The sequence below is a fragment of the Bufo gargarizans genome, chromosome 6 (genome assembly GCF_014858855.1).
Source record: "Bufo gargarizans isolate SCDJY-AF-19 chromosome 6, ASM1485885v1, whole genome shotgun sequence".
Taxonomy (NCBI): Eukaryota; Metazoa; Chordata; class Amphibia; order Anura; family Bufonidae; genus Bufo; species Bufo gargarizans.
Genome location: NC_058085.1, coordinates 137,376,965 through 137,402,299, shown reverse-complemented (window position 1 = coordinate 137,402,299; position 25,335 = coordinate 137,376,965). Strand labels below are relative to the sequence as shown.

General features: G+C 42.8%; 1 protein-coding gene across 1 annotated transcript in view; it reads left to right on the top strand.

The window, feature by feature from the left end:
* Positions 1–11,543: 11,543 nt before the first annotated feature.
* Positions 11,544–25,335, top strand: part of PLCD3 (phospholipase C delta 3) — an 85,038-nt gene continuing 71,246 nt past the window's right edge. Inside the window, exon 1 of the mRNA XM_044298825.1 lies at positions 11,544–11,825. Coding sequence (XP_044154760.1) covers positions 11,699–11,825 — 127 coding nt within the window. The 5' untranslated portion in view covers positions 11,544–11,698. The remainder of the gene's footprint in view (positions 11,826–25,335) is intronic.

The following is a 25,335-nucleotide window of genomic DNA, read 5'->3' as shown; positions in this document are numbered from 1 at the left end:
ATAGGGAGAGGTTATATGGAGTTATAGGAGGAGATATAGGGAGAGATTATATGGAGTAATAGGAGGAGATATAGGGAGAGGTTATATGGAGTAATAGGATGATGTATAGGGAGAGGTTATATGGAGTAATAGGAGGCGATATATGGAGAGGTTATACGCAGTAGTAGGATGAGATATAGGAGAGGTTATATGGAGCAATAGGAGGAGATATAGGGAGAGGTTATATGCAGTAATAGGATGAGATATAGGAGAGGTTATATGGAGTAATAGGAGGAGATATAGGGAGAGGTTATATGGAGTAATAGGAGGAGAAATAGGGAGAGGTTATATGGAGTAATAGGAGGAGATATAGGGAGACGTTATATGGAGTAATAGGAGGAGATATAGGGAGAGGTTATATGGAGTAATTGAAGTAGATATAGGGAGAGATTATATACTGTCTATATAAAATGGTTAAGGCTGTTATCCACTGCATAGGTGACCGCTAGGATCCCCCGATCCTGAGAGCAAGGAGTCCCCTATCTGAATAGCCTGTTAGTACGTATATGCTGGTCCTATGGGGCTGACAGGGATTGAGCTCTGTCAGGCCTGTAGAAATTAATGGAGCAGTGGACTGACATGCACGCTACCACTCCATTCATAGAAGGGGGCCCCTGTTATTTTAGACCTTTAGTGGTCAACTGGACCACCTACTCCTCTTTTAAAGTTCTGGAGGTACATGTGAAAGAATCATTGCAAGTAAGCTTTTAGGCTGGCACTACGTGGCGATTTTGGCTGTGACACCCGTCTTACGAGCAAAAATCACAGTGCAGCAGAGCAGCTGTTAAACTGAATGGGGCTGCTGCATGACTCGCAAGTTGCCTCAACCGCGACCCCAGAATCATTAAAAAATCCAGCAGCGGTGGATTCTGGGGTCAGGCCAATTGAGAGTTGCACTGTGACCACCATTCAGTTCAATAGAGTCACATGATTACTCAACGAGCTTTGGTCGTGCGACAGGTGTCACGGCCATGATTGCCTTGTAGCCCCAGCCTTAGGAAGAAAGGAATTAGTGTATATGAAGTAATTGATGGCACTATATGGAGAGGATATATATCATTTATTTTACACACTTATGTAGCACTACTATATTCAGCAGCGCTTTACAGACATTAGCATCACACTGTCTCTAATGAGGCTCATGGTCTAAGTTCCATATCAGTATGTCTTTGGAGTGTGGGAGGAAACCTGAGTACCCGGAGGAAACCCATGCAAACTCCATGCAGATGTTACCCTTGGTCGGATTCGAACCTAGGTCACCAACGAATCTAGAAGGCTTTTGTGTGAAATGCCTTCTTTGGTGGCTGATGAATTCCTCAGAATATAAGACTTGCCCTGCAAAATGGTTAACTTTCGAATCCATTCATCTGCATGTCAATAACACTTCCTGCGACAGATAACTGCGTATTAATTTGTTAAATTCATAGTGTCATAACTTTTTAATGTATATGAATCATCATATGGATAAATAAATGCAACATTGTGAATATATTTATACTGATTCATTGTCATCCTAATCAGATCCACATTATGTGAGGAAACATTAGTCGTTACATAATGTCTTTTATTGTACTATACCCTGTATAGTAATACAGTTATAAGGACATTGCTATTGGCATACTCACACACTGTGCACAGGTTCATCCCGATAATTAAAGTGTAATTTTCCTATCGCACACATTTATTGCATATTAGTAGGTCTTGCCATATATATAGTGGTCCCTCAGATACAATATTATTGATTCCAGTAAAACCATTGTATGTTGAAACCATTGTAAGTTGAGTAATCAGTTCCAAAGCCCCAAAATGTCATCCAACCTAAGAGAAAATTAAGATTTTATAAAAATAAGCAGATAACTAAGACAGATAAAACAAGTTCTTACATTATAACAGTGAGGAATTGCTGATAACTAGAAACTAATCCAGCTATTTTACCAGAGAAGTGGCCTTGCTTGGATCTGAACCGGAGACATTGTATGTTGAGTCTAGTTTCAAATTACGATGGGTCAGAAAAGACCATTGTATGTGGAAAATATTGTATCCCTAGGCCATTGTATCTTGAGGGACCACCGTATTTGATAGGTGGGGGAGTCCTGCATTTGGAATCCCCAAATATTGGGAGAATGGGCATCCACTAAGGTGAAGTGGCTGCATCCCACCACAGAGTGTATGGCGAGATAGATGTGCTTTCTTGCTTGATTGACTCTTCCTATATCTACCATAGAGATGTGTCACCTCACTTCTGCTCCTCACCTGGCAGAAGAGTGGTCATGTGGATATGCCATGAATGTCTGAGATTCAAATACCTGTTTAATTTAGCCAAAGGTACAGAAAGAGATTTTGTTAAAAATAAATGATGGTCCCACACAGGGAAGCAAGAGAATCAGAAATGAAAAATAGACCTTGACTAAAGCTAGTTGTACACATTAGACTGCATTCTCTAGAATTGGCTCTACCAAGTATGTATGCTTATTTCATAGTTACATAGTTGATACAGTTGGAAAAAGCCATAAGTCCATCTAGTTGAACCAAGGGATAGGTGGGGAAGCGAATCCCAGAAGGAAGTGAGACTCCTTCTGTTTACTTTTAAGAATTCATCTAAACCCTTTTTAAAACTGTCCACTGTTCCTGCTGTGACCACATCCTGAGGAAGTCTATTCCACAGATTCACAGTTCTTACAGTAAAGAAGCTTTGACGCTTCTGGAGACTGAACTTTTTCTTCTCCAGTCGGTGGCAGTGCCCCATTGTCTTTTGAGGGCATTTTACATGGAACTGTTTTTCACATTTTTTTTTTGTATGGCCCATTTATATATTTGTATAGGTTAATCATGTCCCCCCTTAGACGTCTCTTCTCAAGACTAAATAAATGTAATTATTTTAATCTTTCTTCATAGCTAAGACCCATGGCATGTCCTTTATCAGTTTAGTCACTCTCCTCTGTACTTTTTTCCAGCTGCAGGGAGTCCTTTCTATGGACTGATGCCCAGAACTGAACTGTATATTCCAGATGAGGCCACACCAACGTTTTGTAAAGTGGTAATATTATATCCCTGCCCCGCAAGTCCATGCCTCGTTTAATGCATGACAATATCCTGGTGGCCTTAGAAGCAGCTGATTGACATTGTATGCTGTTATTTAATCTACCATCCACAAGGAAACCCAAATCCTTCTCTATAAGTGACTCTCCCAGTGTTACATCCCCTAGGACATATGGAGCACGTTGAACCTGATTTGCTAAGTTGATGCCCAATCACTCAGAGTGTTCAAATCAGCTTGTATTTTATGGACATCTTCCACAGACTGTACAGTACTACATAGCTTAGTGTCGTCTGCAAAAATAGAAATGGTGCTATTAATCCCATCCACGATATCATTAATAAATAAAATAATAGAGGAACCAGCACTGAACTTTGAGGTACACCACTTATAACCTGGGAACATTCTGAATAGGAATCATTGACCACAACTCTGTGGACACGGTCCTTCAGCCAGTTTTCAATTCAATTTCAAACTATACTTTCCAAGCCTATAGACCTTACTTTACCTATTAAACGTCTATGAGGGACAGTATCAAAAGCCTTTGCAAAATCCAGAAACACTACATCCACAGCCGCCCCTCTGTCCAGGCTACTGCTCACCTCTTTATAAAAATCAGGTTAGTCTTATAACTTCTGTCCTTGGTAAACCCATGTTGGTTATCACTTATAATATTATTTACAGTCACATACTCCTGTATATAGTCCCTTAAGAGTCCTTCAAACATTTTCCCCACAACATAAGTTAAACTAACTGGTCTATAATTACCTGAAAAGGACCTAGATGCTTTTTTGAATACATTTGCCTTGCGTCAATCACTTGGCACTGTACCAGTACCTAGAGAATCTTTAAAGCACTCTTGGGTGTAATCCATCTGGACCCGGAGCCTTGTTCACATTTACCTTATTTAACTTATCTTGGACCATATCTACAGTTAGCCAATTGAGTATATTACTGGATGAACTAACAGCCCCAGCACCACAGATATCAGCTCCTTTCTCTTATTTTGTATATACAGAGCTAAAAAAAAACATTTAGTAACTCTACCTTTTCCTCATCTTCAGTAACTACACCCCCCTTGCCATTATTTAGGGGACCTACCTGCTCGGACCTTGGTTTTTTAGGATTTATATATTTAAATAATTGTTGGGGATTTGTTTTGCTCTTTTTTGCCACCTGCTGTTCATTTAGTATTTTAGCTAAATGTATCTCCTTTTTACAGATTGTATTAAGCCCTTTGTAATCTTCAAACGTTACAGCTGACCCCTCAGATTTGCATTTTTTAAATGCCCTTTTTTTGTCTGTTATTGCCCTTTTTACAGTAGCTGTAAGCCATGGGGGGTTTAGTTTTAGCTGTTTATACTGTATTTGTTACCTAAAGGAATAATTTTTTTTGTGCAATTACTCAATGTGGATTTAAAGCTCTCCCATTTATCCTCAGTATTATTATGTGACAGTAGCTGCTCCCAGTCTATGCCCTGAAATGCTGCCCTTAACCCAGGGAAATTGGCCTTTTTAAAATTCAGTGTCTTTGCTCTGCTTGACAGAGTTTGCTTCTTATAGTTTAGGGGGAATATAATTATATTGTGGTCACTATTACCTAGTGTTTCTCGAACAGTAAAATTGCCAACAAGTTCTGCATCATTACAAATTACCAGATCCAACAGAGCATTGCCCTTAGTGGGAGCGTCCATAAAGTGGTCCTGCAGCAAGTTGAGGAATTTTCTCCCCTTTGCAGTTGAGGCAGAATCATGACCCCAGTCAATGTCTGGGAAGTTAACATCTCCCATTATGTCCACTGTACCAGCTTGTGCAGCCCGCTCTATTTGGTTATATATTTGGAAGCTTTTAACACACTTCAAAATGATATACGGGAGGTTGCATCAACTGTTTCATTCTCTGCAGTTTTGCCTGTGCATAACCTTCAGCATGACAGGAAGATGCGCATTAAGGAATTCAATGTATGGCTTGGTGAATGGTGTCTGAACCAAGGGTTTGGCTTTGTGTCTCATGTTAGCTCTCGTTGGAATGGAAAAGAACTGTACAAGAAAGATGGTTTGCATCTTTCTCTCAAGGGAACGAATGTCCTCAGTGAACAGTTCCAAGTATTTGCTAAGCATTTAAACTAGGAAATGGGGGCAAAAGAGTAATAATCCAGCAGTCCGACTGCCCCCCGGAACAATGCCAGAAGATGCCAGTAGCACAAAGGTTAAGAAATGACAAGCTCAGATTCTTGTCTACAAATGCTCGCCGTTTAGGGAATAAGATCAATGAACTTGAGGCTATAATGGCATCTGAGAATATAGATTTAGTGGCTGTTACTGAGACGTGGTTCAATGGGAGTAATGACTAGGATATAACAATACCAGGGTTCTCTCTATACAGGAAAGACAGAGAAGGCAAGAAGGGGGAGGGGTGGCCCTGTATGTGAAATATATTATGAAATCTAATTTGATACAAGTTAGCGAGACCAATTTAGAGTCAGTTTGGGTTACCTTGCAGCTTGATCATCATAAGGTAACTCGTGTAGGTGTGATATATAGACCACCTAGCCAAGTCAAAGAATTAGATGATCTACTAGTTGAGGAAATGGCTAAAATTACATTGAAGGGGAGACTTTCTGATGTAAACTGGAAAACCAAAATAGCTAGTTCTGCCAGTAGTACAGATATTCTAAATTCCCTACTGGGATTATCTCTACAGCAAGTAGTTGAGGAGCCAACCCGGAAGGAGGCCATTTTAGATTTCGTATTTACAAATGGCAATTTGGTATCTGATATTACTGTAGGGGAAAGCTTGTGATCTAGTGATCACCAGTCAGTGTGGTTTACTATAAGTACAGTGACTGAGTTACACCACAAAAAAAACTAAAGTTTTAGGTTTTAGAAAAACTGACTTTTCTAAAATTAGATTAGTGGTATACGAGTCTCTATCAGATTGGAACAGTTTCAATGGAGTCCAGGAGAAATGGGACTACTTAAAAGTGGCCCTATTGAAGGCAACAGAAAATTGCATTAGGCTTGTCAGTAAAAAAAGGAAGAGACCACTGTGGTACTCAGCAGAAGTGGCCAAAATCATTAAAAGCAAAAAGATAGCATTTAGTAATTATAAAAAATAAAAATAAAATGATGACAGGCAAATTTATAAGATTAGGCAAAGAGAGGCAAAACAAGTTATAAGAGTTTCTAAAGCACAGGCAGAAGAGAAATTAGCTCAGTCAGTGAAAAAAGTCGATAAGACATTCTTCAGATACATAAATGAAAAAAGGAAACTAAAACAAGGAATTGCCAAATTAAAAACAAAAGAAGGAAGGTATATGGAAGAAGATAAAAAACTAGCTGACTGCCTCAATGAATACTTCTGTTCAGTTTTTACAAAGGAAAATGAAGGAAAAGGACCTCAGTTAGGAAAGAAGACTAATTAATCTTTTGATGCATGTGTCTTTACAGAGGAAGAGGTTCTAAGTCAGCTGTCTAAAATTAATACAAATAAGTCACAGGGGCCTGATGGGATACACCCAAAACTATTAAAAGAGCTCAGCGGTCACAGGCGTCATCCCAGAAGATTTGAAATTAGCAAATGTTGTGCCCCACAAGAAAGGTAGTAGGGAGGAATCGGGCAACTATAGGCCAGCAAGCCTGACATCAATAGTGGGGAAATTAATGGAAACCATACTTAAGGAGAGGATTGTGGAACATCTAAAATCCCATGGATTGAAAGTTGAAAAACAGCATGGGTTTACTTCAGGGAGATCATGCCAAACTAATCTTATAGATTTTTTTTGATTCGGTGACTAAAATAATAGATGGCGGAGGTGCAGTAGACATCGCTTATCTAGACTTTAGTAAGGCTTTTGATACTGTCCCACATAGAAGGCTTATCAAGAAATTGCAGTCTTTGTGCGTGGACTCCCATATTGTTGAATGGATTAGGCAGTGGCTGAGGGACAGACAACAGAGGGTTGTAGTCAATGGAGTATATTCAGACCATGGTCTTGTTACCAGTAAGGTACCTCAGGGATCTGTTCTGGGACTTATATTGATTAATATCTTTATCAGCGAAATTGCAGAAGGCCTGGATGGTAAGGTGTGTCTTTTTGATGATGACACAAAGATTTGTAGCAGGGTTGATGTTCCTGGAGGGATACACCAAATGGAAAAGGATTTAGGAAAACTAGAGGAATGGTCAAAAATCTGGCAACTAAAATTTTATGTTGATAAGTGCAAGATAATGCACCTGGGCGTAAAAACCCAAGAGCAGAATAAAAAATCAGTGATACAGTCCTAACCGCAGTATCTGAGGAAAGGGATTTAGGGATCATTATTTCAGAAGACTTAAAGGTAGGCAGACAATGTCATAGAGCAGCAGGAAATGTTAGCAGAATGCTTGGGTGTATAGGGAGAGGCATTACCAGTAGAAAGAGGGAGGTGATCATGCCGCTCTACAGAGCACTAGTGAGACCTCATTTGGAGTATTGTGCGCAGTACTGGAGACCATATGTCCAGAAGGATATTGATACTTTGGAGAGAGTTCAGAGAAGAGCTACTAAACTAGTACATGGATTGCAGGATAAAACGTACCAGGAAAGATTAAAGGACCTTAACATGTATAGCTTGGAAGAAAGAGGAGAGAGGGGGGATATGATAGAAACTTTTAAATACATAAAGGGAATCAACAAGGTAAAAGAGGAGAGAATATTGAAAATAAGAAAAACTGCTACAAGAGGACATAGTTTTAAATTAGAGGGGCAAAGGTTTAAAAGTAATATCAGGAATTATTACTTTACTGAGAGAGTAGTGGAATAGCCTTCCTGCAGAAGTGGTAGCTGCAAATACAGTGAAGGAGTTTAAGCATGCATGGGATAGGCATAAGGCCATCCTTAATATAAGATAGGGTCAAGGGTATTCATAGTATTCAGTATATTGGGCAGACTAGATGGGCCAAATGGTTCTTATCTGCCGACACATTCTATGTTTCTATGTTTCTATACATTTGTGTTTCTATCTCTTCTGTGATGTTAGGGGGTCTATAGATTACACCAAGTATTATTTTTTTCAATGTTTATATCCCTTTGAACTTCTACCCATAAGGTTTCCACATCCTCACTATCATCACCCACAATTGCCTCTTTCACATTTGTCTTCAGATCACTCCTCACATACAGGCACACGCCACCACCTTTTCTATTGACCCGGTCTTTCCTAAATCGTGTAAAACCCTCAATATTTACAGCCCAGTCATGCAAAGAATCCAACCATGTCTCAGCCACACCAACTACATCTATGTGTTCTTCTGGTACCATAGCCTCCAGCTATGCTAGCATTTTTCTAGCTAGGCTTCTGGCATTTGTGAAAATACATTTTAAATTACGATTACCTGTAAAGTGAATATCTGGGATTTTCGGGTTACCTTGGTTGATGTTTGTATGTAACAGGTTCTCTTCTTGTTACCAGCAGTTCTATTTTTCATTGGTGTATAGTTCTGCCCAGTCTTCTCCCTACTTTCCTCACTAACCCCAGCCCCTACTAAATTCCCACTGTCCCCTTCTATATTCCACTCTCTATCTACACTTTCTCCCCCCTTATTAGTATGACCCCCACCCTCCCCCAGATCCTAGTTTAAAAGCTCCTCCAGCCGTCTAACCATGTTTTCCCCCAGGGCAGTTGAAACTTCCCCATTAAGGTGCAGCCCGTCCCTAATGTAGAGCCTCTAACCGACAGAGAAGTCAGCCTAGTTCTCTATGAACTGTTTAGGTAGCTCAGATTTACTAGGTGTATGTCAGCCAAAAACGATGACCATGTAATTTGTACGGGGGCCGCCCTACTGTTCCCATAATGGCAGATGTCAGAAGAGACCAGGATCAGGCAGGTTGGATTTCAACTTGTCCTATTCTTTTGTTCTCACGAGAGGGAAGACTGACAGCAGTTTAGTTTACTCTCTCTATAACACATGCACTCTCAGCCGAGCATGAAAGTGTATTGGGGGAGTCGGAGCTGTTGGCCGAGCACTCATCTACAATGTACTGCTAGCCTTAGATGTCTATTTAAGGGTCACACAGCAGGACCCACCAGTCACAATTCATGGGTGCCTGCCAGATCATATTGTGTAATTAAGCTGGCCATAGGGATTAGATATTTGCCATGGCAGTGCAGACTGGAATACCCTCTGCCAACATCTGCTGGGGAAATGGAACAGGTATACTGTAAGTACCAGAGCTGGCTTAACAGCTGCTGTGTCTCCTACCTCTATAGAAATTAACATGGAAGGTGGTTTCAGCACAAATTTGGCCTGGTTTCCGGCACCGAATCTGCGCTGAAAATACTGTATTTTTCGCCCCATAAGATGCACTCCCCCCCCCCCCACCCCCAAAAGTGTGGGAAAAATGCCCCTGCGTCTTATGGGGCGAATGCTGCCATTTTACATTGCAGTCTTCTTTCATAAAGTAGGCGGCGTAGGCAGTGACGTCAGTGAGTTCGGGCTTGCCGCCCGCCCTGCTCTGCCTGCTGCAGGACATTTAGTAAGTAGTACAGATGGGGCTGGGGATCGGAACTTCAATGAAAGCTATTATTATAAAATGTTTAGGAAATAAAGCAGTGAGTGAGCGGTGGGGCCGGAGTACAGTGACCGCACCGGCCCTGCTGCATTTGCATGACACCGGCCCCTCCCACAGGTTTAGCTCCCGTATATTAGGGCATCTGTGGATGACACTATCATGGGGTGGGGGATATGTAGATGAAACTGTTATGGGGGGAGATCTGTGGATGGCACTGTTATGGGGGGTGATCTGTGGATGGCACTGTTATGGGGGATGATCTGTGGATGCCACTATTATGGGGTGGGGGATATGTGGATGGCACTGTTATGGGGTGCGGGATCTGTGGGTGACACATATATAGCAGTGCCATCCACAGATCCACCCCCTGTAACAGTGCCATCCACATATCCCCCTCCATAACAGTGCCATCCACAGATCCCCCCCATAACAGTGCCATCCACAGATCACACCCCCATAACAGTGCCATCCACAGATCCACCCCCTATAACAGTGCCATCCACAGGTCCCCCTCCATAACAGTGCCATCCACAGATCACCCCCCCATAACAGTGCCATCCACAGATCACCCCCCATAACAGTGCCATCCACAGATCACCCCCCCATAACAGTGCCATCCACAGATCACCCCCCCCCCATAACAGTGCCATCCACAGATCACCCCCCCATAACAGTGCCATCCACAGATCACCCCCCCATAACAGTGCCATCCACAGATCCCTCCATAACAGTGCCCCCCTCAGATCCCCCCATAACAGTGCCATCCACAGATCCCCCCCCATAACAGTGCCATCAACAGATCCCCCCCATAACAGTGCCATCCACAGATCACCCCCCCATAACAGTGCCATCCACAGATCACCCCCCCATAACAGTGCCATCCACAGATCACCCCCCCCATAACAGTGCCATCCACAGATCCCTCCATAACAGTGCCCCCCTCAGATCCCCCCATAACAGTGCCATCCACAGATCCCCCCATAACAGTGCCATCCACAGATCCCCCCATAACAGTGCCATCCACAGATCCCCCATAGTAGTGTCATGCACAGACCACCATTAGTTCAAAACCCACCAAAAGCACACCTTTTGGTAAAAATAAATAAAAAATCTTATTTTCCTCCTCAAAAACCTAGGTGCTCCATCTGAACATAACCTGAAGAGTCTGGTGTGATCACTATGACACCCAGTGATCAGGAAAAACAGGCTGCTACTGTAGAAAGCAGGTTGTATACTGTGCTAATAAATAGCTGCTGACTACCCACGCATAGAGAAATAGCTACAGATAAAAATCTAAAAAGTGTGCAAACCTGAGTTTAAAACATGACACAAAGCTTTATTAATTAATATTCTTATTTATATGGCACCTGTTATTTATGTTTTGCTATGTAAACCCTGTAGAGAATTGGCCCTTTTCCCTTTATCCTAAAATCCAGTTTTTGGGGGGCACTCCCTGATACTCGAATGATACCAGATTTAGAGATGAGATATTAACATTGATCTACTTAAGCATCAGTATAATACCTCAGCACTTCATATCATAGTGTGGACCAAAGCCAATATTTTTTTTTTACACAACGACTTCTGATGGGTCACACAGGTTCTAGTGAATCCGTCTCTAGAATTAATGAATCCATATTTATTAATATTTGTTGTCTAAAGTCCCAAACATTTTTACTTATAGTATCATTCATCACATCTCGTCTGTACTTGATATGAATTTTATATTTATTTTTTACCCCCCTTCCCCCCCCCCCCCCAGAGATCTGTCTAAAGGGCTCAACTTGAGAGACGAGCAGTGAAATGCGACTCCAATCTAGGAAGGCCAGGCAGAGACTGGAAATCAGTGCTAAGGAGGAGCAAGGGAAGGAGGCAGGACTGATGAGGGTTGCTTACACACAAAGGCTTCAGAGACAGAAAGAGAGAAGGCGAAGTAGAGACAGGAATATGAACAGTCAGAAGTAGGTTACAGAGCTGATTATAGAAACCGGGGCAGAGACGTTGGCGTAGGCACAGCCACAAGGAGAGACAGAGGGTGGGGAACTAGCAGGGAATAGTCAGGGGTTGCAATGCCAGGCTTCTGGACAACGATATGTGGGGGGAAGCAGAAAAAGTATCAGCCAGAACCTGAAGTGGCTGTGGAGCAGGAGGTCCAGTGTGCCAGGAGCCATGAGACGAGAGCCTTCAAGAAGATGGGTAAGTCTTGTGCATGTATGGACCTTAATGATTGGAAATCAGAGTAGATGTGTATAGGTTGCACAGGCACAGATGAGACATAGGGGTCACAGGACGGGAGGGGGGTAGGGTTGTTACTGTATTAGTTATTTAGTTACATAGAGTCAAATGTTATGCAGAAAATGAGAATCCATGTGTATGCCACGCATGATAATTGTAAAAACATAAATGACAGCAAGTAATTATATACATATACACGCACGAACGCATATATACCGGCATGAGTCTGAGATAGATATACAATAACCTTGATTATCTAGTATCCATGGGATCTTTAAAGGGCTAGGATAAATCAGGCAGCAAGTGCACTGTCAGCTCTTGAAGCAGATGTATTGGAAGCAGGAAAAATGGGCAAGCAGAACTTTGACAAGGGCCAGATTGTGATGGCTGGACAACTGGGTCAGAGCATCTTCAAAACAGCAGGGCTTGTAGGGTGTTTCTGGAGGTTAGTACCTCCAACATGAACAAATGGTGTACTAGCTAAAGAGTCATGGAGGCCAAAGGCTCATTGGTGCGCATGGGGAGTGAATCTCACAGAAGAACTATTTGGATGTAACCTAAATTGCTGAAAAAGTTAATGTTGCCTGTGATAGAAAGGTGTCAGAAAACACAGTGCATTGCAGCTTGTTGTGCATGGGGCTGACCCCTGCTCACCACTGAGTACCTACAGTGGGCACCTGAACATCACAACAGGGCCATGGAATAATGGATGAAGGTGGCCTTGTCCGATTAATAATTTTTTCTTTTATATCGTATGTTTGTCACTTAGGGTACTTTCACACTAGCGTTATTAGAATTCGGCAGGCAGTTAGACTTATTCATTGAAATACCGTATCCGTCTTTCTGGTATCATCCGGAATAACGGATCCGGTATTTAATTTTTTCAAAGCTAGAAAGAACTGCACATGAGCAGACCTGACAACCGTATCCTGCGGCGCGGCAATTTCCAGAACACTTTGTACCGGATCCGGCATTAATACATTTCAATGGAAATTAATGCCGGATCCGGCAAGTGCGGTAGTGTTCCGGGATTGTGGCCGGAAAAAATATTGCAGCATGCTGCGGTATTTTGTTTGGTCAAATACCATACAAGGGACGGAACGGAAGACATCCTGATGCATACTGAACGGATTGCTTTCCATTCAGAATGCATTAGGACAAAACGTAAGCCTTTTTTTCCGGTATTGAGACCCTTTACTGGATTTCAATACCGAAATGAATAATGCTAGTGTGAAAGTATCCTTACATGGGGGAGTAGATGTCACCGGGATGCACTATAGGAGGAAAGTAAGCAAGTGGAGGCAGTGTGATGCTCTGGGCAATGTTCTCCTGGGAGCTGGGTCCTAGCATTCATATATTACTTGGACACGTGCCACCCACCTAAGCATTGTTGTAGACCAAGTACATCCCTTCATAACATAGCTATTTCCTAATGGTGGTGGCCTGTTTCAGTACTATTATGCACGCCCACACTGCAAACAATTTTCAGGAGTGGTTTGAGGATCATCCCAAAATGTTTAAGGTGTTGATTTGACCTCCAAATTCTGCATATCTCAGTCTGATTAGGCTACTTTCACACTTGCGGCAGAGTGATCCGGCAAGCAGTTCCGTCGCCGGAACTGCCTGCCGGATACGGCAAGACGTATACCAACTGATGGCATTTGTAAGACGGATCAGGATCCTGATCCGTCTTACAAATGCATTGAAATGCCGGATCCGTCTTTCTGGTGTCATCTGGAAAAACGGATCTGGCATTTTTTCACAAATTTGTCAATCTGCGCATGCGCAGACCGGAAGGACGGATCCGGCATTCCGGTATTTTGAATGCCGTATCCGGCACTAATACATTCCTATGTAAATAAATGCCGGATCTGGCATTCAGGCAAGTGTTCCGTTTTTTGGGCCAGAGATGAAACCGTAGAATGCTGCGGTTTTATCTTTGTCCTGATCAGTCAAAAAGACTGAACTGAAGACATCCTGATGCATCCTGAACGGATTGCTCTCCATTCAGAATGCATGGGGATAAAACTAATCAGTTATTTTCCGGTATAGAGCCCCTAGGACGGAACTCTGTGCCGGAAAAGAAAAAACGCTAGTGTGAAAGTACCCTTATATGGAAAAACAAGTTTAATCAATGAAGTTCCTATGTTACAACTTGCAAGAGTTAAAGCTGCTAACATCTTGATACCACAGGATGCCTTTAGAGGTCTTATGAAGTCCCAGCCTCAGTGGTTTACAGCTGTTTTGGCGGCATGGGGCCACCTGCAGAATATTGAGTGTTAATGTTATGGCTGATGTACTGTATATATTAGTGAATGTAAACACTTGTTGAATAAATTGTTGTCCCCTTAATTAGCTCATTGAATGTCATGTCCTTGTGTAACCCCAGTCTCTAGCTAATGTCTAACAGAAAACACATAACTAAGCGCAAAAGTATACTAAAATGCTGATAAGACACTTGGAATGTTGTCCAAAATATTATTAAATCAAAGCTTTTGGTAGGGTCACATTAGATTTTACATACATTGTGCTAGTGGAGAAGGCAAAAGTTTATATATTGAGAGTATGAATATGAAGTGGAATAAAAATGTAGTTGCTTTGAAATTCCAGTAGAAACTTTGGCAGTATAAGTGCAGGCAGTCACATTGGAAAGTATGTGGATGGCCTCTTACACCTCAGTAACACACAATTATGGACAACATAAAAAATGCTTAAATAGGCATGTTTAGCCTTGCCCAGAAGTTATCTACTGGTAAATATAAGAAGACACACCTACTAAATGAACATGTTACAAGAGCTTGCTAATGAATGACTTAAAGGCTATTAACCCCTTATTAAAAACTTTCAGCAAGTTTTGTTCTACAATGCCACCTGTCAGGTTGATGTTCTGATGGCTGGATGTATAGCTCTTATCTCTGAATTCCTAACAGCTCATAAATACTTATTTCAGTCATATTCTTATCAAGCTGATCAGGGGTTGTCCAGGTTCAGAGCTGTCTCCCCTTCTTCCCCCACTAAGCCCTTCTGACATGAGCATCGGAGCATTTCATTCTCCGATGCTCTCCCTTGCCCTGTGGGATATCGCGCAGTGTAGGGGGTGTTTGTTTATATTATTACACTGCTAGGCGGAGCAGTGTTCCCGGTGACGCCACTGATGGGTGGGATTTAGCGCTGCCCTAGCCATTTTTCAAGCTAGGACAGAACTGCCCATTAGTGCCGGTGACGTCACCAGGTTCATTGCTAGGCGGAAGCGTCCGCCCAGCTTTCCCTATGGAGAGACCTGGTACGTCTCCAGAAACAGCCCTTGCCCTGTGTGATTCAGTGCAGGGCAAGGGAGAGCATCGGAGCATGTCAGAGGTGCAGAATGGGGGAGAAGGGTATATGTCCAGGTTCAGCTCGTAACCCAGACAACCTCTTTCAATGATGAGCTGTTAGGAGATCAGAGATAAGGGTTATACATCCAGCCATTTGAATTTCAACCAGATAGGACTTGATAGTGTAAAACTGAAAGTAATACTCTACAGTTAGACTGAAACTTATCCCTGAAACCACTGAACATTTTTTTTTTTAATAAAGACCAGTTGAAAAAATTATTTTTAGCCCAATGTGAGTAACATGCAATCATAAAAATTTGTCCACAAAGGTGTTCCTAGCTTTAAAAAAAAAACACATCTTGAGCTGTCAGGTCAAATGTGCAGTAAGGAAATTATAAATGTGACAGCTATAATCTACAAGGTGAAATTATCACATTGTTTGATGCCTAATTTTCTCAAGGGAACACACACAGGAAACCCATAATCCAGTCATTATCACTTCATAATGATACTGTACCATGAAGCCTTACTGGTTACCATGAAGCCTTACTGGTTACCATGGAACTGTGGAACAGTATTCATCACATTGTGTGTGTGTGTGTATATAATATATTTTATTATACATACTGTGTATATAATATATACTCTATATGGAGAAAAGTATTGGGGGACACCTCTTTGAATTTAGGGGTTTCATTCAGTCTCATTGCCACAGGTGTATAAAATCCAGCCCCTAGCCATGCTGCCTGTCTTTACAAACATTTGTGAAAAAATGCCTCATTCTAAAGAGCTCGCTGAATTAGAGTGTGATACTGTGATGTTGCTGTTACAACAAGTTAGCTTGCAGAAATATTGTCCCTCCTAGATATTTCTGTGAATGGTATTATTACAAAGTGGAAGTTTTTATAAATCATAGTGGCTGACCACATAACGTTACAGAGCGTGGTCGCCAAGTTCTTAGGTACATAGGGGGACTCTGTGCGCCAGAAACCCATGTCTACACCAGCTAGGAGCTGTGGAAAGAACCTTTAAAAGTCACAAATTGTGGTGGAAAAAGATTAATATATGTCCCCCACAGTGCATAAAAGTCACCAACACTATGGAAATGGGTATCAGTTATATGCAACTGTACAAAGACTGCACCCAAAAATAGTGAATCATGTAAATGATGTATGTAGAGTAGTGTTATCACATACTTGTAAATAGAGGTGTGGAAGGGTTAACAGTAACTTTGTTAGCAAGTGATCCCTCCTGATACTGTGTAAATGGAGTCTGCAAGGTGCAGTTCCCAGAAGGACTACTGCAAAGGTTTAATTGTCATTGACAGTGTTGCATTGCAATGTTTATTGAGTTAAATGTAATTCATGTACGTGCGCTTAATGGCATTGCATGGAAAACATATGATTAACATCTTGGCAAATTGTGTTTGGTTGCCAGGAGATGAACCTGGTCTGCTCCCTGGTTTAGTTAGTCTAGGTCTAGCTGAACTACTATGAAGACCTAAATGTGTTAGTTCCTGACAACTAGGTCAAAATTCCGGTGAGGCCCAAAGACTGGTGAGGTTCCGACACCCAGGTCCCCCACTATTCAGCTATTTGAGAAGGCAGCTGTGCTCGCACTAGCACCACGGCCTTCTCTCAGCTTTTTCTAGGCCAGTGACAACACGTTATTCGGTCACATGGCCTTGGCGCAGCTCAGCCCCATTCAAGCGAAGCTGATGCCGCATGTAACATCAGTCTGTGTGGCCTTACTCTTATTCTTTTACACTGAAACATCTAGGACATTAACCTGGGATATGAATAATTAAAAAAAAAAAAATTTAGTCAAAGTTGAAGGGGTGTATGCATTGAATCAACTGAAGTCGTTGGAAGGTTGACAAGTCCTACAAGTCCTACAAGTCTTTCTCAAGGACCAACCTGATAGTGGCTGATCTCCTATGGAATCAATGGATCATACATGTTAAAATGCAACAATTCCTCCCAACATCCGCTGTAGTTAGGTTTGGCTGAATTTTATTTCTTGGATATGGCCCACTTTAGGGGAGCTTCTGAGACAGCCATAGCCCTAAATGCAGGTCCTCTAGAGCGGGTCATAAGAGGGGTCTAGAATTGCTTGGAGCACCAATAATCAGCAGGTGTTGGAGAGCCCCCATGTTTTAGCTCAGAATGCCCTATGAAGATGTATGGGGTTACCTAGGGCAGACAAGCCATTTATTTTAATCCAATTCTTTTCATTTCTCAGCGTTAACTGGTTTCTATGCAAATCATTCCACCAAACCTGTTTTACTTCCAGCCACTTCCGCCACTTATTACCTATTAACACACCAGAGCAGAATGTCATTACGTAAGGGATGAAAGCAGTAAGCGCAGGTAAATGTTCTAGCTTTATGTGATTTGTCATGTGCATTTGGATCAGATGTACAACGTGATCTAACATGCACCAGTGAATCACTGCATTGCATACAGGTATATTACATCAGATTGCAGTGGACTTTCCATGTGTTAAACTGGTGACTGTTCACTGGAGCAGTGACTTGATCTAATCTGAGTTCGGGTAGTACAGTCACGTGCCTTGCTAGATTTAGAACTAGGCCTAAGGGCTATGGAATAGGAAAGATTAGTCTTGTCTATCTAAGGCATTGTCAATAATGTGTGCACAATAATATTCCCATATAGGAGTATGATTACTGCCTGGCAGCTGAACCCACTGGTGCCCAGCTGGAAACCCTACAGGTGGTTGTATATTTTTTCTGCAGTGGCATTCAAATGAATAGGCAACCATGTAATACATACTCATTCCGAGTTCACTCAAGAATGATGCTCCTTGCAGCACTCTCCACTCTGGCTAATAAAGAGGAAAGAGGAACTCCACCTAAAATTACCCTCAGTCCATTTCAGCTCTAACTTACATATTAAAGTGCCCCCTGGTGGCTGAGATTCAGTCATTGCATGTCACTCTGAATCCCGCTTTCTAATGTCTTAGCTTGGCTTGGGGGAGATTCTTGATACGTGTTGCTTAGGCCAAGTTCACACTTTAATTATTTGTTCAGTTATTTCCATCAGTTAGGGTACTTTCACATTAGCGGCAGGGGAGTCCGGCAGGCTGATCCGTCCTGCCGCTAGTTCACGTGTGCCCCCGGACTGCTGCTCTGTCCCCATTGACTATAATGAGGGCGGGGGCGGAGTCCTGGCGGCAGCACGGCAGTGCACGGCGAGAGGCAGCCGGACTAAAAGTACGTTTTTGGCTCACAATCACTGAGAGAATAACTGAAGTGTGAACACTGCCTTAGTAAAGCTTAGATGCTCATAGTCCTGAATGCACATATCTGAGATCATCAGATCTCAAAGTGAGAGTTCCATGGATGGAAGCCAACCTGTGTGGAAATCAAAAGTCATATCAATAGTGTTCTTCCCTTGCTTCAGTCTGTGCATAGTTAAGCCTCATGCACACATTGCAGTCCGCAAAATATGGATACCGGCCATGCATGCTGCCTTTTTTTTCTCATTTCTGTAGAAATGTTGTATCCACGTCCGCAAAATGTATAGGACGGTGTGCTGTCTGCATTTTTTTCAGCCCAATTGAAATGAATGGGTCCTCATCCGATCTACAAAAAATGCGTATCAGATGCAGAAAATATACATGGTCGTGTGCATGAGCCCTTATTATGACACTTTATCACTTGCTTCGAACTGCATATTTTTTATATTGTGAACATGAGATAAAAAGTCACACATGTGGGTTGTCCAAGATGATGCTTTTAGCAATCCACCTTCTGGTCACTCTCCCATTCTATAGCGTTGTAAGGTATAATGGCACCAGATCTACTATAGATCATGCAATTCAGTCATTTAAAGAGGTCCTCCACCAAAAGCTTTGGCGTTTTACCGGATTTTACATTTGATATTACCACCATATTAGAGTTCCATCAGTGGCGTAACTACCGGGGAAGCAGGGGAAGCAGCTGCTTCGGGGCCCGGGCTGCCAAGGGGGCCCGGCGCCCCAAGCAGCGTGTGTGACAGTTTATTTTCAAGTTAGATAAATATCGTGTTCAGGGCCCCTTCACAGCCGCTAGAGTGATCTAATTTTACTGTCTGCTAAAAGTCTCCTGGTCTGGGATTCGAACCCACAACCTCCAATCTATAAGTGAATCAGTGGCAAAGCATTTACCCTCACAGCCATAAAAGCTGCATTACAACTGACTGTAAAAAAAAAAAAAATACATCTATACACATGACAGCTGCCCAAACACACCTAGCACTGCTATATCTGTATATGACAGCTGTCCCTGCACATTCAGCTCTGCTACATCTCTATATATGAACAGCTGCCATGTGTATAGATGTACACTTAGCCAGCTATAACAGTAGAAGTCTCATATTTTTTCACTCAGCCTCAAGGCAGCTCTTATGGTCTAGTGGATAGCTGCTCTGCCTCTGAAGCAGAAGGTCCTGGGTTCGAATCCCAGCAGACTCTTTTCTGAAATACAAGCACTGACTCCATATAAGGGCATACAGGGCGGGACAGAATACAAGGCGGGACACAGGAAGAGGCTGCATCGCATCGCTGACATGGAGGTAAGTAGAAGTGTTTATTATTTTTTTTTTAATACCCGACTGTTACTGCCATGGGGGAGCGGAAGGCACCTGATACTGGCACATGGGGGGAGGGGGGTTGGCACCTGATACTGGCATGGGGGGGGAGGGAGAGAGGCACCTGATACTGGCATTGGGGGGGGGGGAGGGAGAGAGGCACTTGATACTGGCACTTTTTTTGTGGTGGTGGTGGTGGGGGGGGAGATGGCACTATGATACTGGGACATAGGGGGGGGGGAGGCACCTGATACTGGCACCTGGAGGGGAGAGGGGGGGTTGGCACTTGATACTGGCACATGGGGGGGGGGCACCTGATACTGGCACATAGGGAGGGGGGAGGGAGAGAGGCACTTGATATTGGCACTTTTTAGTGGGGGGGGGGGGAGATGGCACTATGATACTGGGACATGGGGAGGAGAGAGGCACTTGATACTGGCACATGGGGGGTGGGAAGGAGAGAGGCACTTGATACTGGCACATGGGGGGAGATGGCACTATGATACTGGGACATGTGGGGGGGGGAGAGGCACTTGATACTGGCACATGATAGGGGCACTTACTGGCACATTATTGGGGGGCATTATGGGGGACACTAGGCCGGCAGCCTATCAGAGGCCGGACACTGAGCGGCATCTACTGGGGCACTATATATGGGGCATTTTATACTGGTACATTTTGGGGGGGCACTAGCAGGAAGGGGGGAGAGGAGCACTATGGGGGAAGTTACTGGGGGCACTATATAGGGGTATTTTATACTGGCACATTTTTTGGGGCACTATGGGGACATTAGCTCAACTGGGGGCATTACAAGGGGGTATTTTTTGCACTGTCACATTATAAGGAGAATTATTACTACTGGGGGGGGGGGGGGGCATTATGGTGGGTTTTATTACTGCCCCATGGTATGACCCCCTAGTAGCGGCACCAGCCTCTCCCTGCTCTGCTATCCCTCTGCCCCTTCTCCAAATCCTTATTATAAAATCTTTCTCATTAGGATAAAACACAACATCAGCTCCGCCGAGCCCCCGGCCAAAGTGTGGAAGTGGTGTCCGAGATCCCCAAGGACCAAGCCATGTAACTGTAAGTGTTCATGTGGAGTATGTTTATGTTATACACATATAGCCTACACTGTGCCACACAATATACAGTATACCGCTACACTGTGCCACACAATATACAGTATACCTCTATACTGTGCCTCACAATGTACAGTATACCGCTACACTGTGCCCCACAATATACAGTATACCGCTACACTGTGCCACACAATATACAGTATACCTCTACACTGTGCCTCACAATATACCGCTACACTGTGCCACACAATATACAGTATACCGCTACACTGTGCCTCACAATATACCTCAACACTGTGCCACACAATATACAGTATACCGCTACACTGTGCCTCACAATATACCTCTACACTGTGCCACACAATATACAGTATACCGCTACACTGTGCCACACAATATACAGTATACCTCTATACTGTGCCACACAATATACAGTATACCGGTACACTGTGCCACACAATATACAGTATACCTCTATACTGTGCCACACAATATACAGTATACCGCTACACTGTGCCACACAATATACAGTATACCGCTACACTGTGCCACACAATATATAGTATACCTCTACACTGTGCCACACAATATACAGTATACCGCTACACTGTGCCAAAGGAGTGGGGTTTACACAGGAGGAGGGAGGTGCGAAGCGCGCTGAGGGGGGCCCTTACAAATATTTGCTGTGGGGCCCAGTCACTTCTAGTTACGCCCCTGAGTTCCATCATATATTATGCTTACTGGCCATCTTCTTTGAGAGAACCACCCTCTAGGAGACCATTTTCAGTGCAATTTTGGGCATGTATCTCAGAGAGGCCCACTGTATATTGCAGTCTGTGCATGCTCCTTTATTTGCTGACCCATAGCCCAACCTGTTCAGGTCTACAAACGTCACCTGTAAATAAGTGATACTTGAAAAGGTACAAATATCTCCAGATTTTTATCAAAGTGGACATCATTGGTATTGTATTATATAATGTTTTTCCTAATAGTGACTGATCATAAGCAATGTAATATTAGCTAAACAGATGCCATGTGGTTGGTTGGATGATTATGCAGACATTATTTTAGGTACAGGCCGAACATGCAAGTTTATATTTAGTTACTGAGTGACCATGTAAAGCTTTAGCTACATACTGACTCTTCTCGTAGAACCTGATTTCCTATCCAGACCTCACTGGATTTTTCACATTGATTGCTGTCTTAAACAGAAAAACAAATGCACGTTCGCAATGTGTCACAAGACCCAATAATAGAGTGATTGATGTCTAATCAGGCTGCCCATACCACTGTAAGACCACTTCCCTTTTCCTTTGTTCCACACCCCTCTTTCTGGATCAACAAACACTCAATATACAGGTCCTTCTCAAAAAATTAGCATATTGTGATAAAGTTCATTATTTTCTGTAATGTACTGATAAACATTAGACTTTCATATATTTTAGATTCATTACACACCAACTGAAGTAGTTCAAGCCTTTTATTGTTTTAATATTGATGATTTTGGCATACAGCTCATGAAAACCCCAAATTCCTATCTAAAAAAATTAGCATATCATGAAAAGGTTCTCTAAACGAGCTATTAACCTAATCATCTGAATCAACTAATTAACTCTAAACACCTGCAAAAGATTCCTGAGGCTTTTAAAAACTCCCAGCCTGGTTCATTACTCAAAACCGCAATCATGGGTAAGACTGCCGACCTGACTGCTGTCCAGAAGGGCATCATTGACACCCTCAAGCAAGAGGGTAAGACACAGAAAGAAATTTCTAAACGAATAGGCTGTTCCCAGAGTGCTGTATTTAAGGCACCTCAGTGGGAAGTCTGTGGGAAGGAAAAAGTGTGGCAGAAAACGCTGCACAACGAGAAGAGGTGACCGGACCCTGAGGAAGATTGTGGAGAAGGACCGATTCCAGACCTTGGGGGACCTGCGGAAGCAGTGGACTGAGTCTGGAGTAGAAACATCCAGAGCTACCGTGTACAGGCGTGTGCAGGAAATGGGCTACAGGTGCCGCATTCCCCAGGTCAAGCCACTTTTGAACCAGAAACAGCAGCAGAAGCTCCTGAACTGGTTTACAGAGAAGCAGCACTGGACTGTTGCATGTCATTCGGAAATCAAGGTGCCAGAGTCTGGAGGAAGACTGGGGAGAGGGAAATGCCAAAATGCCTGAAGTCCAGTGTCAAGTACCCACAGTCAGTGATGGTCTGGGGTGCCATGTCAGCTGCTGGTGTTGGTCCACTGTGTTTTATCAAGGGCAGGGTCAATGCAGCTAGCTATCAGGAGATTTTCGAGCACTTCATGCTTCCATTTGCTGAAAAGCTTTATGGAGATGAAGATTTCATTTTTCAGCACGACCTGGCACCTGCTCACAGTGCCAAAACCACTGGTAAATGGTTTACTGACCATGGTATTACTGTGCTCAATTGGCCTGCCAACTCTCCTGACCTGAACCCCATAGAGAATCTGTGGGATATTGGGAAGAGAAAGTTGAGAGACGCAAGACCCAACACTCTGGATGAGCTTAAGGCCGCTATCGAAGCATCCTGGGCCTCCATAACACCTCAGCAGTGCCACAGGCTGATTGCCTCCATGCCACGCCGCATTGAAGCAGTCATTTCTGCAAAAGGATTCCCGACCAAGTATTGAGTGCATAACTGAACATAATTATTTGAAGGTTGACTTTTTTTGTATTAAAAACGCTTTTCTTTTATTGGTCGGATGAAATATGCTAATTTTTTTAGATAGGAAATTTGGGTTTTCATGAGCTGTATGCCAAAATCATCAATATTAAACCAATAAAAGGCTTGAACTACTTCAGTTGTGTGTAATGAATCTAAAATATATGAAAGTCTAATGTTTATCAGTACATTACAGAAAATAATGAACTTTATCACAATATGCTAATTTTTTGAGAAGGACCTGTATAATACACGGACGGTACTGTGCATTTTGGGATAAGAGAACACCGCAGGCAAAACTGCATCATGCTCAGTCCTCGGCATCAAGGGGCCTCAGGACCTGCACTAGACATAAGATTTAGGGTTCATGCACACAGCCGTAGCTGTTTTTGCGGTCCGCAAATAGCAAATCCTCAAAACACGGATAACAGTGATGTGTGTTCTGCATTTTGCGGAATGGAGCATCCGGCTCTCTATAGAACTGTCCTTTCCTTGTCTGTAATATGGACAGAAATAGGACAGGTTCTATTTTTTGCAGCTACTGCGCAATGGACATATGGATGCAGGACAGCACGGGGTGTTCTGTCTGCATCTTTTGCAGCCCCATTGAAGTGAATGGGTCCACATCTAACCCGCAAAAAATGCGGATCGGATGTAAAAAATAGTCATGAGCCCTTGGTGTCAGATTTTGCCCAGAGTGTTCCTAATATTTTCCTTCAATGCTTCACAATTTTATGATCTTCGGTTTAAGCAAAATCTAGAATTTGTCATGTATATTTTATTATTGCTACTGGTTCTAATGATAGGTACATTTAAAGAGGTTCATGCAGCTGTATGAGGATGAGGGATAGCAGTAGTCATCGCTTGTCCTCATACTGTGGAGGTGATCGCTGCATGTAAATGCAGCTTTTCACCTCTACTAATGAGCAGTCAATTGTCAGGAAGGAATCTTCTGTTTATCGCGCAGTGTAAATGCGCCTTAAAGCATTGTAAGGGCTTGTTCACATCTGTGTTGACTTTTCCATTATTCTGTTTCATCAAAGAACAGAAAAACTCGGATCCTTTAAATGGATTGCATGATGGGTACAAATGGCTCACCTTTGTTTTTATCCATCATCTAGTGATGATAATGTTAAAAAACAAATAAAAATTTTTTTTTTAAAAAAATCCCTTCTGTCACATATCGGAAAGAAAAGTTTTGCAGACGGGGTTTTCTTCTGCCGAAAATAGCATAACTGAGCATACCTGATGCTTAAAAGCACACTTTTAAACGAATGGTTCCCATCTCCGACATGAAAATTCAGTAGTCTGTTTCGGCAGCATGCCATGTTATTTATCCGTCAGAACCCCATTGGATTTCATTATATAGTCAATAACCTGTCAGATCCACCAATGTGCGGCAGTGTCTGGTTACGCTGGATACGGAAACAGCATTACTGGATTTACATGCCGGAGATGTGAACATAGCCTAAAACGGACGTGTTTCAGTTTTCCTGTGCCTCTATCAGTGTGCAGGGTTGTATTATTATAGTTGCTGCTCCCTAGGCACTGATTCTGAATACACCTCTTATTAGCAGTAGAGCTGCATTTGTAGAGCAGAGGTGTGCAACCTCTGGTATTGCAGCCGTTACCTAAGCATGGTGGGAGTTGTAGTTTGTATGGTGCAGGCATGTAGGCACAGACAAATGTCGAAGTTTCTCAACTTCATGAGTTGTGCTCAGGTAAAATGTAGATACAAATTTGTATTAGTGACTTCAAGCCTCTGATACAAGTTCTGCAGTTGATATCCACCAGTATTAAAGGGGTTCT